At 44.6% G+C, this 18,110-nt stretch overlaps 1 protein-coding gene across 2 annotated transcripts in view; it reads right to left on the reverse strand.

Annotated features, from left to right (window-relative positions):
• The window catches only part of C8b (complement C8 beta chain), a 44,636-nt gene that overhangs the window by 13,277 nt on the left and 13,249 nt on the right, over window positions 1-18,110 (reverse strand). For both annotated transcript variants that reach the window (XM_050136193.1, XM_050136194.1), the window contains exons 3-7: window positions 12,482-12,623; window positions 10,296-10,437; window positions 8,543-8,675; window positions 6,168-6,365; window positions 2,238-2,478 (exon numbers count right to left, since the gene is read on the reverse strand). In XM_050136193.1, the coding sequence (XP_049992150.1) occupies window positions 2,238-2,478; window positions 6,168-6,365; window positions 8,543-8,675; window positions 10,296-10,437; window positions 12,482-12,623 (856 nt within the window). The remainder of the gene's footprint in view (window positions 1-2,237; window positions 2,479-6,167; window positions 6,366-8,542; window positions 8,676-10,295; window positions 10,438-12,481; window positions 12,624-18,110) is intronic.

An 18,110-nucleotide genomic window follows, 5' to 3' on the forward strand; every position in this document is an offset into this window, starting at 1 on the left:
CAAAACACATGACCAAAAGCGAGTTGGGGAGGAAAGGGTTTATTTAGCTCACACTTCCACACCACAGATCACCATCAAAGGAAGTCAGGATAAGACATGGACCCCGAGGCAGGAACTGATACAGAGGAAGAGTGCTGCTTACTAGCTTTCCCTCCATGGCCTGCTCAGTATGCTTTCTTATAGAACCCAGGACCACCAGCCATGAGCTGACTCCACCTATAATGGGATGGACCCTCCCCCATCAATCACTACTTAAGAAAATGCCCTACAGCTGGATCTGATGAAGGCATTTTCTTAAATGACAGTCCCTCCTCTTAGATAACTCTAGCTTGAGTCAAGTTGACATAAGACTAGTCAGGACAGGTAGCTAGTGATTGCTGATCCAGAGGTTACAAGGAAGCTCTATCATTTGCCTTCCCTGGTCTCCATTTTTCTGATCTTTGATAATGGAGGAAAAGGGCTGCATTAATTGGTTGAAGAAATGCATATACAAGTCTGAAAGTGCCTGGAGGTGGGTGCACAGATGTTCCTTATTCTTCGAGGATTCCTTCCTACCTCATCCCTTCCCCCAAAATTCTCCCCAAGGAATCTTCCTCCCTGGGGCTTGCTTTAACTCTGACTGAGGAAGACAGGCTTGTTGACTACCAGGTTTTCCAGCACTGCTAATGTGGAACAGAATTTCCCTCAGAATATTCCAAACCCTTAAAATACAAATCTCATTGAGATAATCGGTGTTACAAGAAAAAGAGCCTTCATGGCCATGCAAATTTGCTGATTGTGCATGAAATGTGGCAGGGTTCTCTCTCTCTCTCTCTCTCTCTCTCTCTCTCTCTCTCTCTCTCTCTCTCTCTCTCTCTCTCTCTCTCTCTCTCTCTCTCTCTCTGGCAGTCCTCTGGAGAAACTCTGAGGGTGGCATCAATAGAATATCTCCCTGAGTCGTATGTTTCTCTAGACCATTTATGATTGTGGTAGACCCAAGTCCGGAAGACATGTATTTACAATCTTGCTCTTGCAAGTACATTGGCCCTGCTCTTGCAAGTTCTGGCCCTGCTGATGGAACCCAAGTGACTTAGAGCAGTTCCCATAACCAGACAAGAGGCAGAGTACTGGATTGGAAAGCAGGATCCATAGCCTAGGCTGGTAGTTGAAGACAGTTGGAAAGATCTGGAATATCTATAGGCAAGATGGGAGGAGAGAGAGAGAGGAGTGTTGGGACTGACCATTCACCTGAGGAACCACAGTGACCCCTCAATAGCAAGAGTATCCTGGGAGACTTTGGATCTTGCCTCGACTTTGCTGAATCAGATCAATCACAGCAAAGATTTACCTATAATGAATTCATATTCACATTAAAATTCAAGTGTGAATGAAGCATTGGTCACAGGATGAGCCTATGGTATTAACTGTAAAACCCAATATAAGGACTGGGGCTTCTAATATAAGGAGAGGCAGAGTGTTTGTCTTACAAACTGAGTAACAGAGTTTGGATCTCCAGAAAGCCATGTGAAGGCCAAGTGGGCATGGAGGCCTGCCTGTAATTGCAGCCCCTAAATGTGGAGACAGGGGATCCCCACAGCAGGCTGGCTATGGAGACTAGCCGTATCGACGAGCTCTGGGATTGACTGAGAGACTCTGTTCCAATTACTGTTGTGGAAGAGCATAGAGGATGAATTCTGGCATCAACTTCAGGCCTGCGTATGCATGTGCATTTGCTTACACATGAACCCACACGTGCCTGTGTTCACACCATGATGTGCGTACATATACGCACACACACAAACACATGAAAAAAAGAGAAAAAGAAATCTGGAGGTCGATCTGAAGAAACTTGTTGGACAATAGAAAAGAAATTGAGGTTGATGCCTAAGCTCTTGGCTTGTGCCTCTGGCTGGCTGGTGGAACCATTTCTGAGACTTAGAAACTATAGAAGAAAGCAGGTGCGGTGGTCCAGTGATTCAGGGGGAATATGCAACTTGATAAATCAAAAGCTTGGATCCCACTGGATGCAGCAGCTGTGGAAAGGAAGGTCATCCCAAAGAGAGAGCTGGGCTGCAAGGATAGACATGGCCAAACCGAAGAGAGAAGGATGAAGACCAAGTCATCTGTGGAGGTACAGCTAGGTCAGGGGGAGGGAAATGGGGACACAGTTCAAGACTCTTCCCCCGAGCATTAGTGTAAGACTTTATCACTATCCCTCCTGGGCTGGCCAGGACAGGGGTGTCCCTTGGACAGCGTACCTCCTCGCTCCATGAGGTCCTTGTTCATGATGAGCGTATACTCATAAATGCCCCCAAGCACGGCCTCGGTGATGTAGTGGGTCCCAAAGTCCTGAAGGAGATCTCGGTACTCCCCATAGCTGTACTCGAGGGGTAGGCTCCTCACCCTCTGGAGGAATTCGTAATGGAGCATGAGGCTTCTGGACTTCAGCTTGTAATGAGTCACTTCAAGGACAGAGCGCGCATGCAGAAACTTGCTTTTCTGGATGAAATACCAACATGGGAAAAACAGGTCTTTACAGTTAGGAATCGTGAACAGGAAGATGGATTTTACAACTACCATCCAGTGTTCTTGCCCGGGGTCATTGTCTTATGATTCCTTCGGGATATCTAAGGGAAGACAGTCTCTTTGAGAAGATTTCAATTCTCGTAAATATTCCAGCGTCTTTTTGGCTTGGATGAGTGCTGATCTCATTATGGGAGCAGATGAAGATAATGAAGAAGAATCAGAAACCCGCACTACAGGGTGAATGTGGCCACTGGAGGCCACTCAGATGGGAGCAGAATTTGCTAACTTGCGAACCTCCACCATTTGCCTGTATCTTTTGAAAACAAAACCCCAAACCACTCATGTCTAACAACAGTGCTTTGCTAAGGTGACCGTGGCAAGCGTCTGCAAACCATGACATGTAGAATGTATCTACTGCCTGTTTTGCAAACATTACCATTCCCATTCATTTGCATATTGTCTACAGCACCTAGTTGCAACATTTACATATGGTCACACTGCAGTGGCAGAGTGGTGTAGTTGCGACACAGACCCTTCCCTCAGTATTGTGTAAAACCTCAATTATTTGCTCTGATCCTTCTCGGGAAAAGTCTGGGGTCTCTGGACTTGTGGCATAGACTGAATGCTAGTGTTGCCAGATGAGAGCTAGGTATCACCACAATGTAAGGTGACGGGTCCTTGTATGGGGTATCTAGGTCCTTGCACGGGGGAAAGAGGGATGGTGGAGATGGGGAGAACTCTATTTCAACCAAGCCCTTCAGCTCTAATGAGCTACTCAGCCTTCCATGCACTGTCATTGAAACCCCCAACTTCGGTCCAACCTGGCTTGTGGTCGCCCCATTCTAGTCCTGTCCAGTGGTTCGAACCCTGTTTCTCGTACCACGAGTACTTGGTTCATGCCTTTCCCAAGTCTGCTAGGCTTTGTCTCCTCTCTGCAGCTTTATGAAAGTTGTCAGAATCAAAATGGAGCTGACTGTGCCACCCCTCACAAAAGTCAAGTAAAAATCCATCAGGCCTGGAAGTTACGAAGGAAGGGCACTCATTCGTGATTGTGTAATAATAGGAACTGCCATGGAAGACAGTCACGGCAATCACACGCAAAAGTACGCTACTTCAAGGACCTTTAACCAGTTACTGCCCAGCGTCAGAATGGTGGCACCCATGGTGTTAGTAAGTACCCTGTGGCCTAAGATTTTTGTTTGCAATCCTTCTCATTTTTGCCTTTAAAAACTTCTTTCGCCTCAATCCCCTTGGGAACATATATAATTTACGATAGCATGCTCACTCCCATTGCGATACTCTGCTGTTCCCAAATACACCAAGGAGTCTCTGACAGTCTTCTGCTTGCTATTTCAGGGGACATATTATCATAAAACTTCCTCTCTGCTCTCCATTCTCTCGCTAATCTGCTTTCACTTCCCTAGTCAGAGTAAGATCCTAAACCTCTGCGAACATTATGATAAACCTCCTGCAGGCAAAAGCAAGCAAGCAAACAAACAAACATGGGTGTATCAGCTTACTATTGCCTTCTGATGTAATCGACTCTCTTTCTTTGGATAGATAACCTTCACATTCGGTTCACCAGTTCTCTGACTGCTGCCAGCTTCCCTGACTTGAGTGGTCCTCTTCATGCCTGTCCATTTTCCATAAGCCACATTGTAGATCAGACTTAAACCAACTCTGGACTGATGCCTAAACCTGCAGGAGGTGATTGTGTCGCGACTGTTCCCTCTGCTTCTAAGTTCTTCCCTCTCTTCTGGGCACATGTTTACGTGTCTTACTGGCTCTTGGCTATTTACTACCATCCCTGGAAGCCCCAGATACTCTCTCCTCTTCTAAGCTTGCAGAACACATCACCCACATTTCCTTTGTTACTTCCACTGTGCTATATTGCAGCTGATATAAATGATAAAGTGATTTATTGCTTACAAGCTTACATCTCCCACTAGACTGAGACTATAAAGGCAAGAACAATTCATTATATATTTTATAAGGAGCTTCAAGAGATAAGTTTGAAGATGCCCAACAAAACAGTTGCATATTAAGGAGACAGAAAAGCTAATTCCTTTGATTTGGTCATTAGACCTTGCATACATGGACCAAATTATCACACTGTAACCCATAAAGATACCCGCTTTTTGAGATAGTACATTTAATTGAACAAAAGGAACCTTGTAGAATTTGTCTTAGGTCATGTCAGGGTATATACATGCTACCACTGCAGACTGATTATTTGAATCAGGGAGAGGAGGTAAGGATGGGGGAGGAGGAGGAGAAGGCGGGGCATGATGGTACCCACCATTTTCCATCATAATAAAGCCTATTTCTATGATTAGTCCTGTCCTTCGTTCCTACTAATCTGTGGTGAGTGCCTGCTATGCGCCATCCTGTCTAGATATGAAGGAACCAGATCTGTACCCCAAAGGCCCCCAGCCCATAAGACAAGCCAACAGATGGAAGATAGTTACATACTAATGAATGCTGACCGCCTGCTTCTTGCCATTGACTGTATCTCTAGCAGAGGCCTTTTGGAATCCCTTATGGTTTCTTTTGCTTTCATATAAAGCGCTATAGACTTTGGGTCTTGGTCTCTTTTCTTTTCTATCTCCCTGGATTAATTGCCTAGCACATGACTCCTAGGTGAAAATTCTCAGTGAGTCGCTGAAAATGTGTATCCTCTTTACCTCAATCATCTGTTTCTTTAACATTTTATCCCAGTCACTTCCCTTGCCCATTTCGGTTTTCCCACCAAGTCATTGGCTTTGTGCTTACCTCGTGGTCAGCAAGGGACAGACAATGATTAGATTGGTATTGTGGAACAGCTCTGGGGCAAGGTGGGAGCCAAGAGACTGTGTATCAGGGCAGCACAAGGCAAAGCCGCCTGGGCTAGTAACCTGAGGTGGGGGAACTGATAAGGGGTAGGAAAAAAGCAGGACAAGGACAGGGTGATGGTAAAGACAACCCCACCAGACATCTAGGAAGTCGCAGAAGAGTGGGCTCACTTTCCAGACATTTATCTCAAACAAAAGTCAGATTACAGTGGGTTGAAAAAAATGTCCAGACAGGTTTCACTGGGGGGCAAATCTGCACATTAAGCTTATTGAAAACCAAAGCAAAGGGCTTTTACAAAATAAAAAATACATGACTAGGCTTGACGTCTCCAAAACGTAAGTCATTGTGAGACTAAGATGCCATCTATGAGAGGAATTTCAGGACAACAGAAACTGTCTTATTTACTTGGACCAGGAATCATTTGAAATTCAGACACATCTGTGAGCATAAAAGAACACACACATACACTTAAAAGCAATAAACTGATGTTTGTCAAGAGCAAGAGTGAACTTTAAGTTGGGTGGGAAGTGGCGTGAGGGAGGACCTGGAAGGAGTTGGGGATGGGAATGAATATGATCAAAATATGTTTATGAGAGCCGGGCGGTGGTGGCGCACGCCTTTAATCCCAGCACTCGGGAGGCAGAGGCAGGCGGATCTCTGTGAGTTCGAGACCAGCCTAGTCTACAAGAGCTAGTTCCAGGACAGGCTCCAAAGCTACAGAGAAACCCTGTCTCGAAAAACCAAAAAAAAAAATGTTTATGAAATTCTCATAGAATAAATGAAAACACCATTTAAAAACAAGCAACTAAAGGCCCCAGACAGGTACTTACAGTGTAGGAGAATCGTTTTATTCTGCTCATGTAATGTTGGTTTTTGCTGCATTCTCCTTTAACCCCGAGCTCAAACACGCTAGGTATTTTAAAACCGAACTTGAAATCAAACTTGCCATCTTCTTTCTCTGTCATATTGCCTTCAAAATCTGAATATGATTCATATTCTGTAAATGCGAATTCATACTCGCCTTGGGTCTATACGGAAAAAAAGAAAACATGTTTTAAATATGCTTTGGTTGAAATCGTCCTCAGGTGTCTACTGTGTTCTTGCTGCACAGCAGAGCTAAGCTGTGTAGCGACTCTGGACAGACATAACTATCGGGGACAGCTCACATCCCTAACTCAAGACCCCTGCTCCAGCCAGAGAGACAGACACATTCAGTACCACAGATCATGCTCAGGTTGGAAGGAATGCAGGGTGTGGGGGTGTCCAGGGCTGTGGATTGGTCTTCTACAGAGCCTTGACGCAAAGCAGGAAGGTCTCAGCAAGTGCCTGGATGCCAGTGTAGTTGAATCAGAAGGCGCTAGTGAGGGAATCAGAGTGGGTGTTGTAAAGGAACATTCTGGATTATGGAGGCTTTTGACTCTCTATTCTGAACTGTGGCTTACTGCAAACATGACCAAGAAAGGAAGGAGTGGGGTGGCCATTCTGGGACAGCATGCCCATTAGGCTGGAAGGAGCGAATCTAAAGGTGGAGTCACAAGCCAAGAGGAAGGAGGTGTGAGAAGCGCGGTGCACTAATGATGCGGGACTGGGGCAGCAGCCGGGGAGTGAAGACCGATTTCTCCATTTGTCTTCGAGAGCTCGGCAGAGCTGCACTCTAAATCATTAGTGCTCATTGTTTTGCATAGGGGAACTGGCAGGGGCAGTATCTCGATAGACCTGGAGAGACCAGCATCTTCACCTCCACTTCCACGGGCATCTGGAAACTTGAAATGTCTATAAAATCCACAGCCCGGGAAGGGAACAGTGATGACATAGATGTGGCCTAAAGGGGGTGGGGGCTCCTGGAACCCTGGCGCAGCTTCCCTCTAAGTGGATGACTTGGGACAACTGATTTCTCCAGGCCCCGGTTTCCCCATGTAGAAAATGGAGAGGACAATTGTCCTTCTCCTTAGACCTGTCCTGAGGACCAGGCTCACACAGGAGCCTGTCAGAGCCCTCAGTCAATGTCGGCTAGGGAGAGTAGCAGCTGGAAGCTCTACATGGCATCTGGGCTGGGATCTGGCTCCTGCACCGTGTCCTTGGAAAGCGGAGGTTCAGAGACGGACTAGAGCACTTGATGGGAGGTCTGCTTAGTCCTAGGCCAGCCAGTGTTGCAGAAAGAACCAGAAAAGGGGGATGAGGAGAAAGGAAGTTGCCTATGCTTCAGAACTATGCATCTGTGGTCATGGAAACCACCACCTAGACGAGTTTCTCAGTCAACCATCTTTAGTTCACAGACAAGGAACCCAAGGGCAGAGTGGGACAGAAATTTGACCTAAAGTAAAACATCTTCTCTTTAGATGGCAAGGTTCTGGTAGTGTACGTACATGGTGTATTGCATACTCTACTCTGTGATTGGTGTGTCTGAGAGTACATACAAATCAGTACAGATTTATATGGGTGCAGCGCCATCTTTAAAGGTTTCTTTGTGTGTGTACATGTGTGTGTGTGTGTGTGTGTGTGTGTGCGCGCGTGTGTATCTGTAAATGAAGGTGCCCACAGAGCCCAGAAGAGCCTGTCAGATCCCCTGGAACAGAGTTACAGAAAGTTGTGAACCACCTGATGTGGGTGCTGGGAACTGAACCCGGGTCAGCTGCCAGAGCAGCAACCATTCTTAATCCCCGAGCCATTGCTCCAGCCCCGGCAGTAGAGCATTTTCTAACTTTCAGTACAGAGCCCAAGGCCTGGCTTGAGAGACAAGGGCATGGTAGTGATGGGAACAAGTGTTAGCGTGAGCCGAGGGCTCTCTGTGACAGCAGGTGTGTGATGCTGTCCGCTCAGCCACACCATCTCACTGACCGTGTCACTTCATGGTTGAAGCTTATAAGTTCCTTATAAAGACAGGACAATAGAGGTGCTGAGCATTTAGGACTGCGTAGGCGACAAGCAGACAAGCTGGTTCAGCTGTGTGACGCCCGATCCCATGCTCCGTCTTCAGTGGAGCTATTGATACACTGTATTGACATTACCGCTATCACAACTCTTGTTGCTGTGATAGGTGACATTGTCAGCACAAGATTTTGTGCTAGGGTACGCCCACTTGCTACCAGAAGACACTGGGGCTCCAAGAGAAAGGGGCACAGACAAGCTACAGAGCTAGCACGCTTCAGAGTGCTCGGTCAGTGATTCCCTCATTGCCAGCAACAGCTGCCTGGCTGTCCCTTACCTGTGGGGTGTAGCCTTCCACATTGTACGGCTTCCTAAACTTGGTGTTCAGGATGTAGTGAGGGGAGCATCCGCCACCATAGTACCGGTGATCAAGAACTGGACCCTCAAAAGTATTTGTGAACAGGTTTATCCTGGAAGGGAGGCACAGACAGGGTGGAAAGGTGAGGATTCGGGGTTGTGTCACCTCTGTTGGAGCTTAGCAGATCCCACTGAATGAAACTCAGAACTGGTTCCACAAGCAAGGTCCTGGGAATCTGGTTCATGCCAACTCAACCCTCTCTTTTTAGAACTTTGTGTTGCTATTTCATGTCTATGAGTGTTTTGCCCATCTATGTGTCTGTGGACCATGTGCGTGCCTGGTATGTTGGGTCGGAAGAAGGCATCAAATCCTCTAAGACAGTTGTGAGCCACCTTGTAGGTGCTGGGAATTGATCCCAGATCCTTTGGAAGAGCAGCCAGAGTTCTTGACTACTGAGCCATTTCCCTAGTCTTGCCAGCTTAGCATTTTCATCTCAGACCTTCCCCAACACAGCCCTGGCTTCAGGGCTTTGTTCTTCTACCCGTGTGCTCTGCTTCTTCCAGGGAAAGTAGCTCTCCTATCGGCTTAGTTGGGACTCCACTACTGACTTTGAATGCTTTCTCTGCTTAGTCCTAGCTTTGACCCTTGGAACTCACTTGTCTTTGGAGGGTCTCAGCCCTGAGAAGAGCTCCTATTCAAGTGAAGAGTCTCTCTCTCCCTCTCTCTCTCTCTCTCTCTCTCTCTCTCTCTCTCTCTCTCTCTCTCTCTCTCTCACACACACACACACACACACACACACACACACACACTTTTAAGGGCCAATATAGGCAGTTGTCTAGGGAGGAGATAAATTCTAGTCGTATTCCTTGCCTTTCTTTCCAATGGCATTCTTTCTGGTGATTCCTATCGTGCAGAAAGAGCTGGTCTCACCTATCCATCTGCTTAGATGGCTTAGATGCTACAGGGCATGGCAAGAAAGTACAATGAATACTGGGCCTGTTTGGCCCTTTCTGACCTTGCTCCTTTGACCTTACAGAAGATTGGACTGATACTTACATCCCCAGGAGCTGAGACACAGACTACAGATCTAGTCTGAAAAATCATTGCTTTACAAAGTGCTCAGAAGTTCCTTCTTTTCAGCATGGAGGATGCTGGGAACTAGGAAGAAAACCAGATCGAACCTATGATGTATGTTGTCTGTAGGATTCTAGAGCCATGCTTAGAATTCCCCCGACACAACAAATTGTAAGCGTTAAGAATAAAGTTCACGGGCTGGAGAGATGGCTCAGTGGTTAAGAGCACTGCCTGCTCTTCCAAAGGTCCTGAGTTCAGTTCCCGGCAACCACGTGGTGGCTCGCAACCATCTGTGGTGGGGTCTGGTGCCCTCTTCTGGTCTGTAGGCATACACACAGACAGAATATTGTATACATAATAAATAAATAAATAAATAAATAAATAAATAAATATTTAAAAAAAAAAAGAATAAAGTTCACTCCAGCCCTTCAACTGTCTTAGTGTTCCTGGGTCAACCCTCCTGTGACCCATGTCTATTCACGGCATGTGCTTTTGGAACAACAAGGAGTAGACCTCAGAGAATGCATGGAATACACTACAGGCTTTCTATTCTAGAAAGGAGAGCAAGTAAGTGTCCCTTTCCAGCCCTGGTCCATCCTTCAGAATTCCATTTAACACTGTGCCTTTCCATCCGCCCAGCGTGACTGCAGCAACTCACCCGTTGGCCAGATTGCCAATCGCCCAGTACTGCTCCATTTCCTGTTGACATTTTTTATAAATCCTCTTACAGTTCGCTTCATCTGATTGGTCTCCACAGTCATTGTCCCCATTGCAGAGGAGTCTGCGATTGACACACCTCCCTGGGATGGAGAGAGGGGACCACACTCACGTGGCTGTGATGAGAGGCAAAGCCACAACTGGTGCCAGGCATGTGGCTAGGCCTGTTCTGATCAGTCTTCGTGTATCAGCCCTGACTGAAAATGATGCTAACAGTACATCCCTTTCTTGTCCCCCAACAAGTTCAGTCAGTGTCACAGTTTTGAAAGCACTGAGGAGAGATTATCTGGAACCACCTGTGAAGGGGAAGTCAATGTCCCTAAGAAGTAGGTTGGTATCTGAAACTATCCCTCCTCCTGTCACGGAGGCTAGGAAGAAGTGGTGGATGGCATCTCGGAATGGCACCCACTAAGACATCATGTATCCGGGAACCAACCTCCTGGCCTCCATTTCCTCATCTGTAAGGTGGAAGTCATCACAATCATCCAGCCATGACACAGTTATTGTGAGTGAAGGAATAAACCGGAACCCGCTCACGCAAACCATGGAAAGCCAATTGTGGCTGGAGTAAGTGCTTTGGAGAGGCAAGCACACATCAGAAGGAAGTCATTGCAGCACAAATGGGACCTTTACCTGCCTAATCTTTTCCCTAACACACATTGCCTTCAGCGCCATCATCCCCCCCCCCCAACTTTCTCTCAATGACTTCACTTTCTCTCGTATTTGTGCATTCTCAGGGAGATAAAGCCCACATGACAGGTGGCTCTGCTTCCTTAGACATATTGGGTCATTTAAAACAATGTCCTTCAGTTATAGAAGGCAGAAAAAAATAACAATCTGGTCTTCAAATGTTTCTTACAAGGCATTTAAAGTAAAGCCCGCACGAACAACCTTTATGGCTCTAGGCAAAACCATGGAACACTGGCCATAACGAGCCCTTGGGTACACTGTTAAAAAAAAATAACCTCTCAGATTTATTGGATGGAATTTTACATTTGCAGTAAGACCCAGGGATCTTTCTGAGAATCGCTGTCTGTCTTTCAGAAGCTCTCGACCACAATCCACATGGCCACAGTGAATGGAACACCCTCTAGAGACTTTAGGGCGATGTATCTCTGTTTGTGCGAGAGAATAAATGGAGACAGATTTCCTGAGCTCAGACGAGCGAGCGGATCAGTTGGGAAAACAGTCTTTCCTAGGTCCTGCAGTAGATAATCATTCGTTGTGTGTGGCTTCCTTCTTCCGTTTCCCCACTTCTCTTCTATATCCACTGTCCTTCCTTGTAAAAGGCCAACATCTTTATTCAGTTCATCACACATTTGGACTCATGGTAGACTCACTGAAGCAGAAGCGCTAACCACAAGGCCAAGTTTCTAAAGCCTTTGGTGGTAAGTAATAGGGATCAAAGCTCTCACCCGTTTTGGTTTGGGCATCTTTAACCCCCCCCCCCCACTCCCCAGGGTTCTGAGAGCAGTAGCAGAGCTAATATGTGACAGGGAGCTGTTACCTCCATTTGTCACATGATGCTCATGACCACATTGTAAGGGATGAATATCACCCCATGTGGTGGTTTGCTCGGGAATGTCTCATATGCTCATATCCTTGAATAATTGATCTTTAGTTGGTGGAACTATCTGGGAAAGATTAAGAGGTGTTGCCTTGGTCATGGTATCTTAGCAATAGCAAAGTAACTAAATCTAACACTCAATTGACATTAATGTATTAAAATCCAAAGAGATTAAAGATCTTCTATATCCCACAGTCAGATTAAGACTAACCCAGGACAATTTGTGATTCCAGCACGTCTAAGTTCTAGAGTCAGGGAATACAGCTGAGCTTCCAGATTCTCACCTGCAGCCCCTCCACTGACCTGCTGGATGCTATGTGGCAAGGAACCTCCCTGGGCCTCAATTTCATAGGATGCAAAATGGGAATAATAATGATACCACCTTACCGTAGGCATGCTTTCATGGGATGATACACAGAAAAGGAGGCTTAAGGCTTACAGTAAGGGGTCTCCCTGACCTGCCCCACAACCCTGATCATGAACCCTATGTCTGTCCCTCCATCACCACATGCTACATTCTGCTTTTCACGTTCTCTCCCCATGCCCACACTCACTCATACCTGTCTGCGCACACACAAAGCCCTCACATCGCACTTGACTTCTGCACGGCCGAGTGGTGACACAGTCTTCAACTTCCTTGTCAGAGAAGTCACACAAGTCCCCAAGGAACTGGGAGGGCTGGAGCAAGTACGCATGTCTGTACTGTAGTGGACAGAAAGAAGGTGAGCCAATGATGGGGCCTCAGAGACCTCAGGAGCGAGGATATTGTGTGGTGGGAACGGTCACCAGCTGAGCTGGGGGTGCCCGGAAAGTACACGGGTTGGCTGATTGCTATTTGTGCAATTCCTATGCTTCCTTCACCACATACATCGCGTGTCTATGCAAGACCGGCAATTTTCTGACTGGTTCCCCAATTGCACTGCCAGCCCCCTGAGTTTGGGGCACTTGTCTTGAATCTCTCTCTCTGCAGAGGTCTGCCAAGATTTGCTCAGTGTAAAAAAGGCATGGGCGGTGGCGCAGCGGCCGGGACTGGCGGGTACTGACACAGTGGCAGAAAACACAGGCGACAGGGACCAGGGCAACACCAAGAGCAGATCGCCCCAGGACAATTAAATCAAAGAGGTAGGCCTTTGGTTGGCGAGGTCCCGGGCAAACAGGGAACCTGGTTCTTTTCCTGAAGACCCGTCTGAGGGGTGAGAGGGATCTTGGCCCCTGGCAGGAGCCAGGAAACAGAACGAGGGAATTTTGCAAGAGGAGCCTCTGGCCAGCAGGGAAACCTGATCTGGTTTTAAAAGACCAATTAGAGATCGTCAATAGGAGGAGATGGGCAGGCGCCAAGGCAAAAATTCTCCCAATAAGCTGAAAAACAACATGAAAGCACCAGAACCCAATGATCTTACAACAGAAGGACTTGAACACCCTAACACAGAAGAAGTGGAAAAAATCGACTTTATGAAAGCAATAGAGTCCCTTAAACAATATGTAAAAAACACCTTTATAGAAATGGATGAGAAGTATAACAAAAAGTTTGAAGAATTGAGTAAATACGTACATGAGACCCTGGGAAACCAAGAAAAAATGAACAAACAGGTAATGGAAACAGTTCAAGAATTGAAAACTGAAATGGAAGCAAGGAAGAAAGCACAAACTGGGGACCAGCTGGATACGGAAAATCTAGGTCAACGAGCAGAGCCTACAGAAACAAGCATAATCAATAGAATACAAGAAATAGAAGAAAGAATCTCAGATTCTGAAGACACCATAGAGAAAATAAACGCACTGATCAAAGAAAACAGCAAAGCCAACAAATTCTCATCACAAAACATTCAGGAAATATGGGACACAATAAAAAGACCAAACCTGAGAATAATAGGAATAGAAGAAGGGGAAGAATTACAGCTCAAAGGCCCAGAAAATATATTTAACAAAATTATGGAAGAAAACTTTCCCAACATAAAGAAAGATATTCCTTTGAATATCCAAGAAGCATACAGAACACCAAACAGACTGGATCAAAGAAAAGCATCCCCTCGCCATATAATAATCAAAACACAAAATATACAGGTTAAAGAAAGAATATTAAGAGCTGCAAAGGAAAAAGGCCAAGTAACTTATAAAGGTAAACCGATCAGACTTACACCTGACTTCTCTATGGAAACCATGAAAGCCAGAAGGTCCTGGATAGAGGTTCTTCAAAAACTAAGAGACCATGGATGCAAACCCAAACTTCTATACCCAGCCAAGCTAGTATTCACTATCAATGGAGAAAACAAGACATTCCAGGATAAGAACAAATTTAAACAATACGTAGCCACAAATCCAGCGCTACAGAAAGTAATAGAAGGAAAATCGCAACCCAAGGAATCCAACATTGCCAACACTGACTACAATAACTCAGGAATCTAGCGAACCTTCACCAGTACAACTCAAAGAAGGGACACACACAAACTCTACTACCGAAAACAGTAAGAATAACCGGAGTAAACAACCACTGGTCACTAATATCACTTAATATTAATGGTCTCAATTCACCTATAAAAAGGCACAGGCTAAGGGATTGGATACGAAAACAGGATCCAACATTCTGCTGTTTGCAAGAAACACATCTCAACCACAAAGACAGGCATCTACTCAGAGTAAAAGGTTGGGAAAAGGTCTTTCAAGCAAATGGTCCTAACAAAAAAGCAGGTGTGGCCATACTAATTTCCAACAAAACTGACTTCAAACTAAAATCAATCAGAAGAGATCGAGATGGACACTTTATACTCATAACAGGAACAATTCATCAGGATGACATCTCAATCCTGAATATCTATGCCCCTAATATAAAAGCACCCACTTATGTAAAAGAAATATTTCTAAAACTCAAGGCAGACATAAAACCACACACACTAATAGTAGGAGACTTCAACACACCTCTCTCTCCAATGGACAGGTCAATCAGACAGAAACCTAATAGAGAATTAAGAGAATTATTGGAGGTAATGAAGCAAATGGACTTAACAGACATCTACAGAACACTCCACCCAAATAGGAAAGAATATACCTTCTTCTCTGCAGCTCATGGAACCTTCTCAAAAATTGACCATATACTCGGAAACAAAGGAAACCTCCACAGATACAAAAGAATATCAGTGTCCACCTGTGTCTTATCAGATCACCACGGATTAAAGTTAGATGGCAACAACTATGCTACCCCCAGAAAGCCGACAAACTCATGGAAACTGAACAGTCAACTACTGAACCACACCTGGGTCAAGGAAGAAATTAAGAAAGAAATTAAAGTCTTCCTTGAATTTAATGAAAATAAAGAGACAACATACTCAAACCTATGGGACACGATGAAAGCAGTGCTAAGAGGAAAGTTCATAGCACTAAGTGCCCACTTAAAGAAAACAGAGAAAGCATACATTGGGGACTTAATGGCACACCTGAAAGCTTTAGAAAAAAAAGAAGCAGAGGTGCCCAGAAGGAGTAGAAGACTGGAAATAATCAAACTGAGGGCAGAAATCAACAAAATAGAAACACAGAAAACAGTCCAAAGAATCAATGAAACAAAAAGTTGGTTCTTGGAGAAAATCAACAAGATCGACAAACCCCTATCCAAACTAACTAAACAACAGAGAGAGAACACGCAAATAAATAAAATCAGAAATGAAAGGGGGGACATAACCACAGACACAGAGGAAATCCAGAGAATCATTAGATCTTACTATAAAAGCCTGTATGCCACAAAACTGGAAAATGCAAAAGAAATGGACATTTTTTTAGATAAGTACCATATACCAAAGCTAAACCAAGACCAGGTGAATGATCTAAATAGACCTGTTAGTCGCGAAGAACTAGAAACTGTTATCAAAAATCTCCCTTCCAAAAAAAGCCCAGGACCAGATGGGTTCAACGCAGAATTCTACCAGAACTTCCAAGAAGAGCTAATACCTATACTCCTTAACGTATTTCACAATATAGAAACAGAAAAGTCATTGCCAAATTCCTTTTATGAAGCTACAGTTACCCTGATACCAAAACCACACAAAGACCCAACCAAGAAAGAGAATTACAGGCCTATCTCACTCATGAATATCGACGCAAAAATTCTCAATAAAATACTGGCAAACCGAATTCAAGAACACATCAGAAAAATTATCCATTATGATCAAGTAGGCTTCATCCCAGAGATGCAGGGCTGGTTCAACATACGCAAATCTATCAATGTAATCCACCATATAAATAGACTGAAAGAAAAAAACCATATGATCATTTCATTAGATGCGGAAAAAGCATTCGACAAAATTCAACACCCCTTTATGATAAAGGTCTTGGAGAGAATAGGGATACAAGGGTCATACCTAAATATAATAAAAGCTATCTACAGCAAACCGACAGCTAACATTAAATTAAATGGAGAAAAACTCAAAGCCATCCCACTAAAATCAGGAACAAGACAAGGATGTCCACTCTCTCCATACCTCTTCAATATAGTGCTTGAAGTTCTAGCAATAGCAATAAGACAACATAAGGGGATCAAGGGGATTCGTATTGGAAAGGAAGAAGTTAAGCTTTCGTTATTTGCAGATGACATGATAGTATACATAAGCGACCCCAAAAATTCTACCAAAGAACTCCTACAGCTGATAAACACCTTTAGTAGCGTGGCTGGATACAAGATCAACTCCAAAAAATCAGTTGCCTTCCTATACACTAAGGATAAGGAAACAGAGAGGGAAATCACAGAAGCATCACCTTTCACGATAGCCACAAAGAGCATAAAATATCTTGGGGTAACCCTGACCAAGGAAGTGAAAGATCTATTTGACAAGAACTTCAAGTCTTTGAAGAAAGAAATAGAGGAGGACACCAGAAAATGGAAGGACCTCCCTTGCTCTTGGATTGGGAGGATCAACATAGTAAAAATGGCAATTCTACCAAAAGCAATCTATAGATTCAATGCAATCCCCATCAAAATCCCATCAAAATTCTTCACAGATCTGGAGAAGACAATAATCAACTTTATATGGAAAAACAAAAAACCCAGGATAGCCAAAACAATCTTATACAATAAAGGAACGTCTGGAGGCATTACCATCCCTGACTTCAAACTCTATTACAGAGCTACAGTATTGAAAACAGCTTGGTATTGGCATAAAAACAGAGAAGTCGACCAATGGAATCGAATAGAAGACCCTGACTTTAACCCACAAACATATGAACACCTGATTTTCGATAAAGGAGCTAAAAGTATACAATGGAAAAAAGAGAGCATCTTCAACAAATTGTGCTGGCAAAACTGGATGTCAATCTGTAGAAGAATGAAAATAGACCCATATCTATCACCATGCACAAAACTCAAGTCCAAGTGGGTGAAAGACCTCAATATCAGTCCAAACACACTGAACCTGATTGAAGAGAAAGTGGGAAGTACTCTACAACACGTGGGCACAGGAGACCACTTCCTACGTATAACCCCAGCAGCACAGACAGTAAGGGCCTCATTGAATAAATGGGACCTCCTGAGACTGAGAAGCTTCTGTAAAGCAAAGGACACTGTTGCTAAGACAGAAAGGCAACCCACTGACTGGGAGAAGATCTTCACCAACCCCACAACTGACAAAGGTCTGATCTCCAAAATATATAAAGAACTCAAGAAACTAGACCGTAAAAGGCTAATCAACCCAATTATAAAATGGGGCACTGAGTTGAACAGAGATCTCTCAACAGAAGAAGTTCAAATGGCCAAAAGACACCTAAGGTCATGCTCAACTTCCTTAGCGATCAGGGAAATGCAAATCAAGACAACTTTAAGATACCATCTTACACCTGTCAGAATGGCGAAAATCAAAAACACCAATGATAGCCTTTGCTGGAGAGGTTGTGGAGAAAGGGGTACACTCATCCATTGCTGGTGGGAATGCAAACTTGTGCAACCACTCTGGAAAGCAGTGTGGAGGTTTCTCAGGAAATTCGGGATCAACCTACCCATGGACCCAGCAATACCACTCTTGGGAATATACCCAAGAGAGGCCTTATCACACAACAAAAGTATATGCTCTACTATGTTTATAGCAGCATTGTTTGTAATAGCCAGAACCTGGAAACAACCTAGATGCCCTTCAATTGAAGAATGGATGAAGAAAGTATGGAATATATACATATTAGAGTACTACTCAGCAGTAAAAAACAAGGACTTCT

The sequence above is a fragment of the Alexandromys fortis genome, unplaced genomic scaffold (assembly GCF_014885135.2).
Source record: "Alexandromys fortis isolate MF-2015 unplaced genomic scaffold, M_Fortis_MF-2015_v1.1 scaffold_13, whole genome shotgun sequence".
NCBI lineage: Eukaryota > Metazoa > Chordata > Mammalia > Rodentia > Cricetidae > Alexandromys > Alexandromys fortis.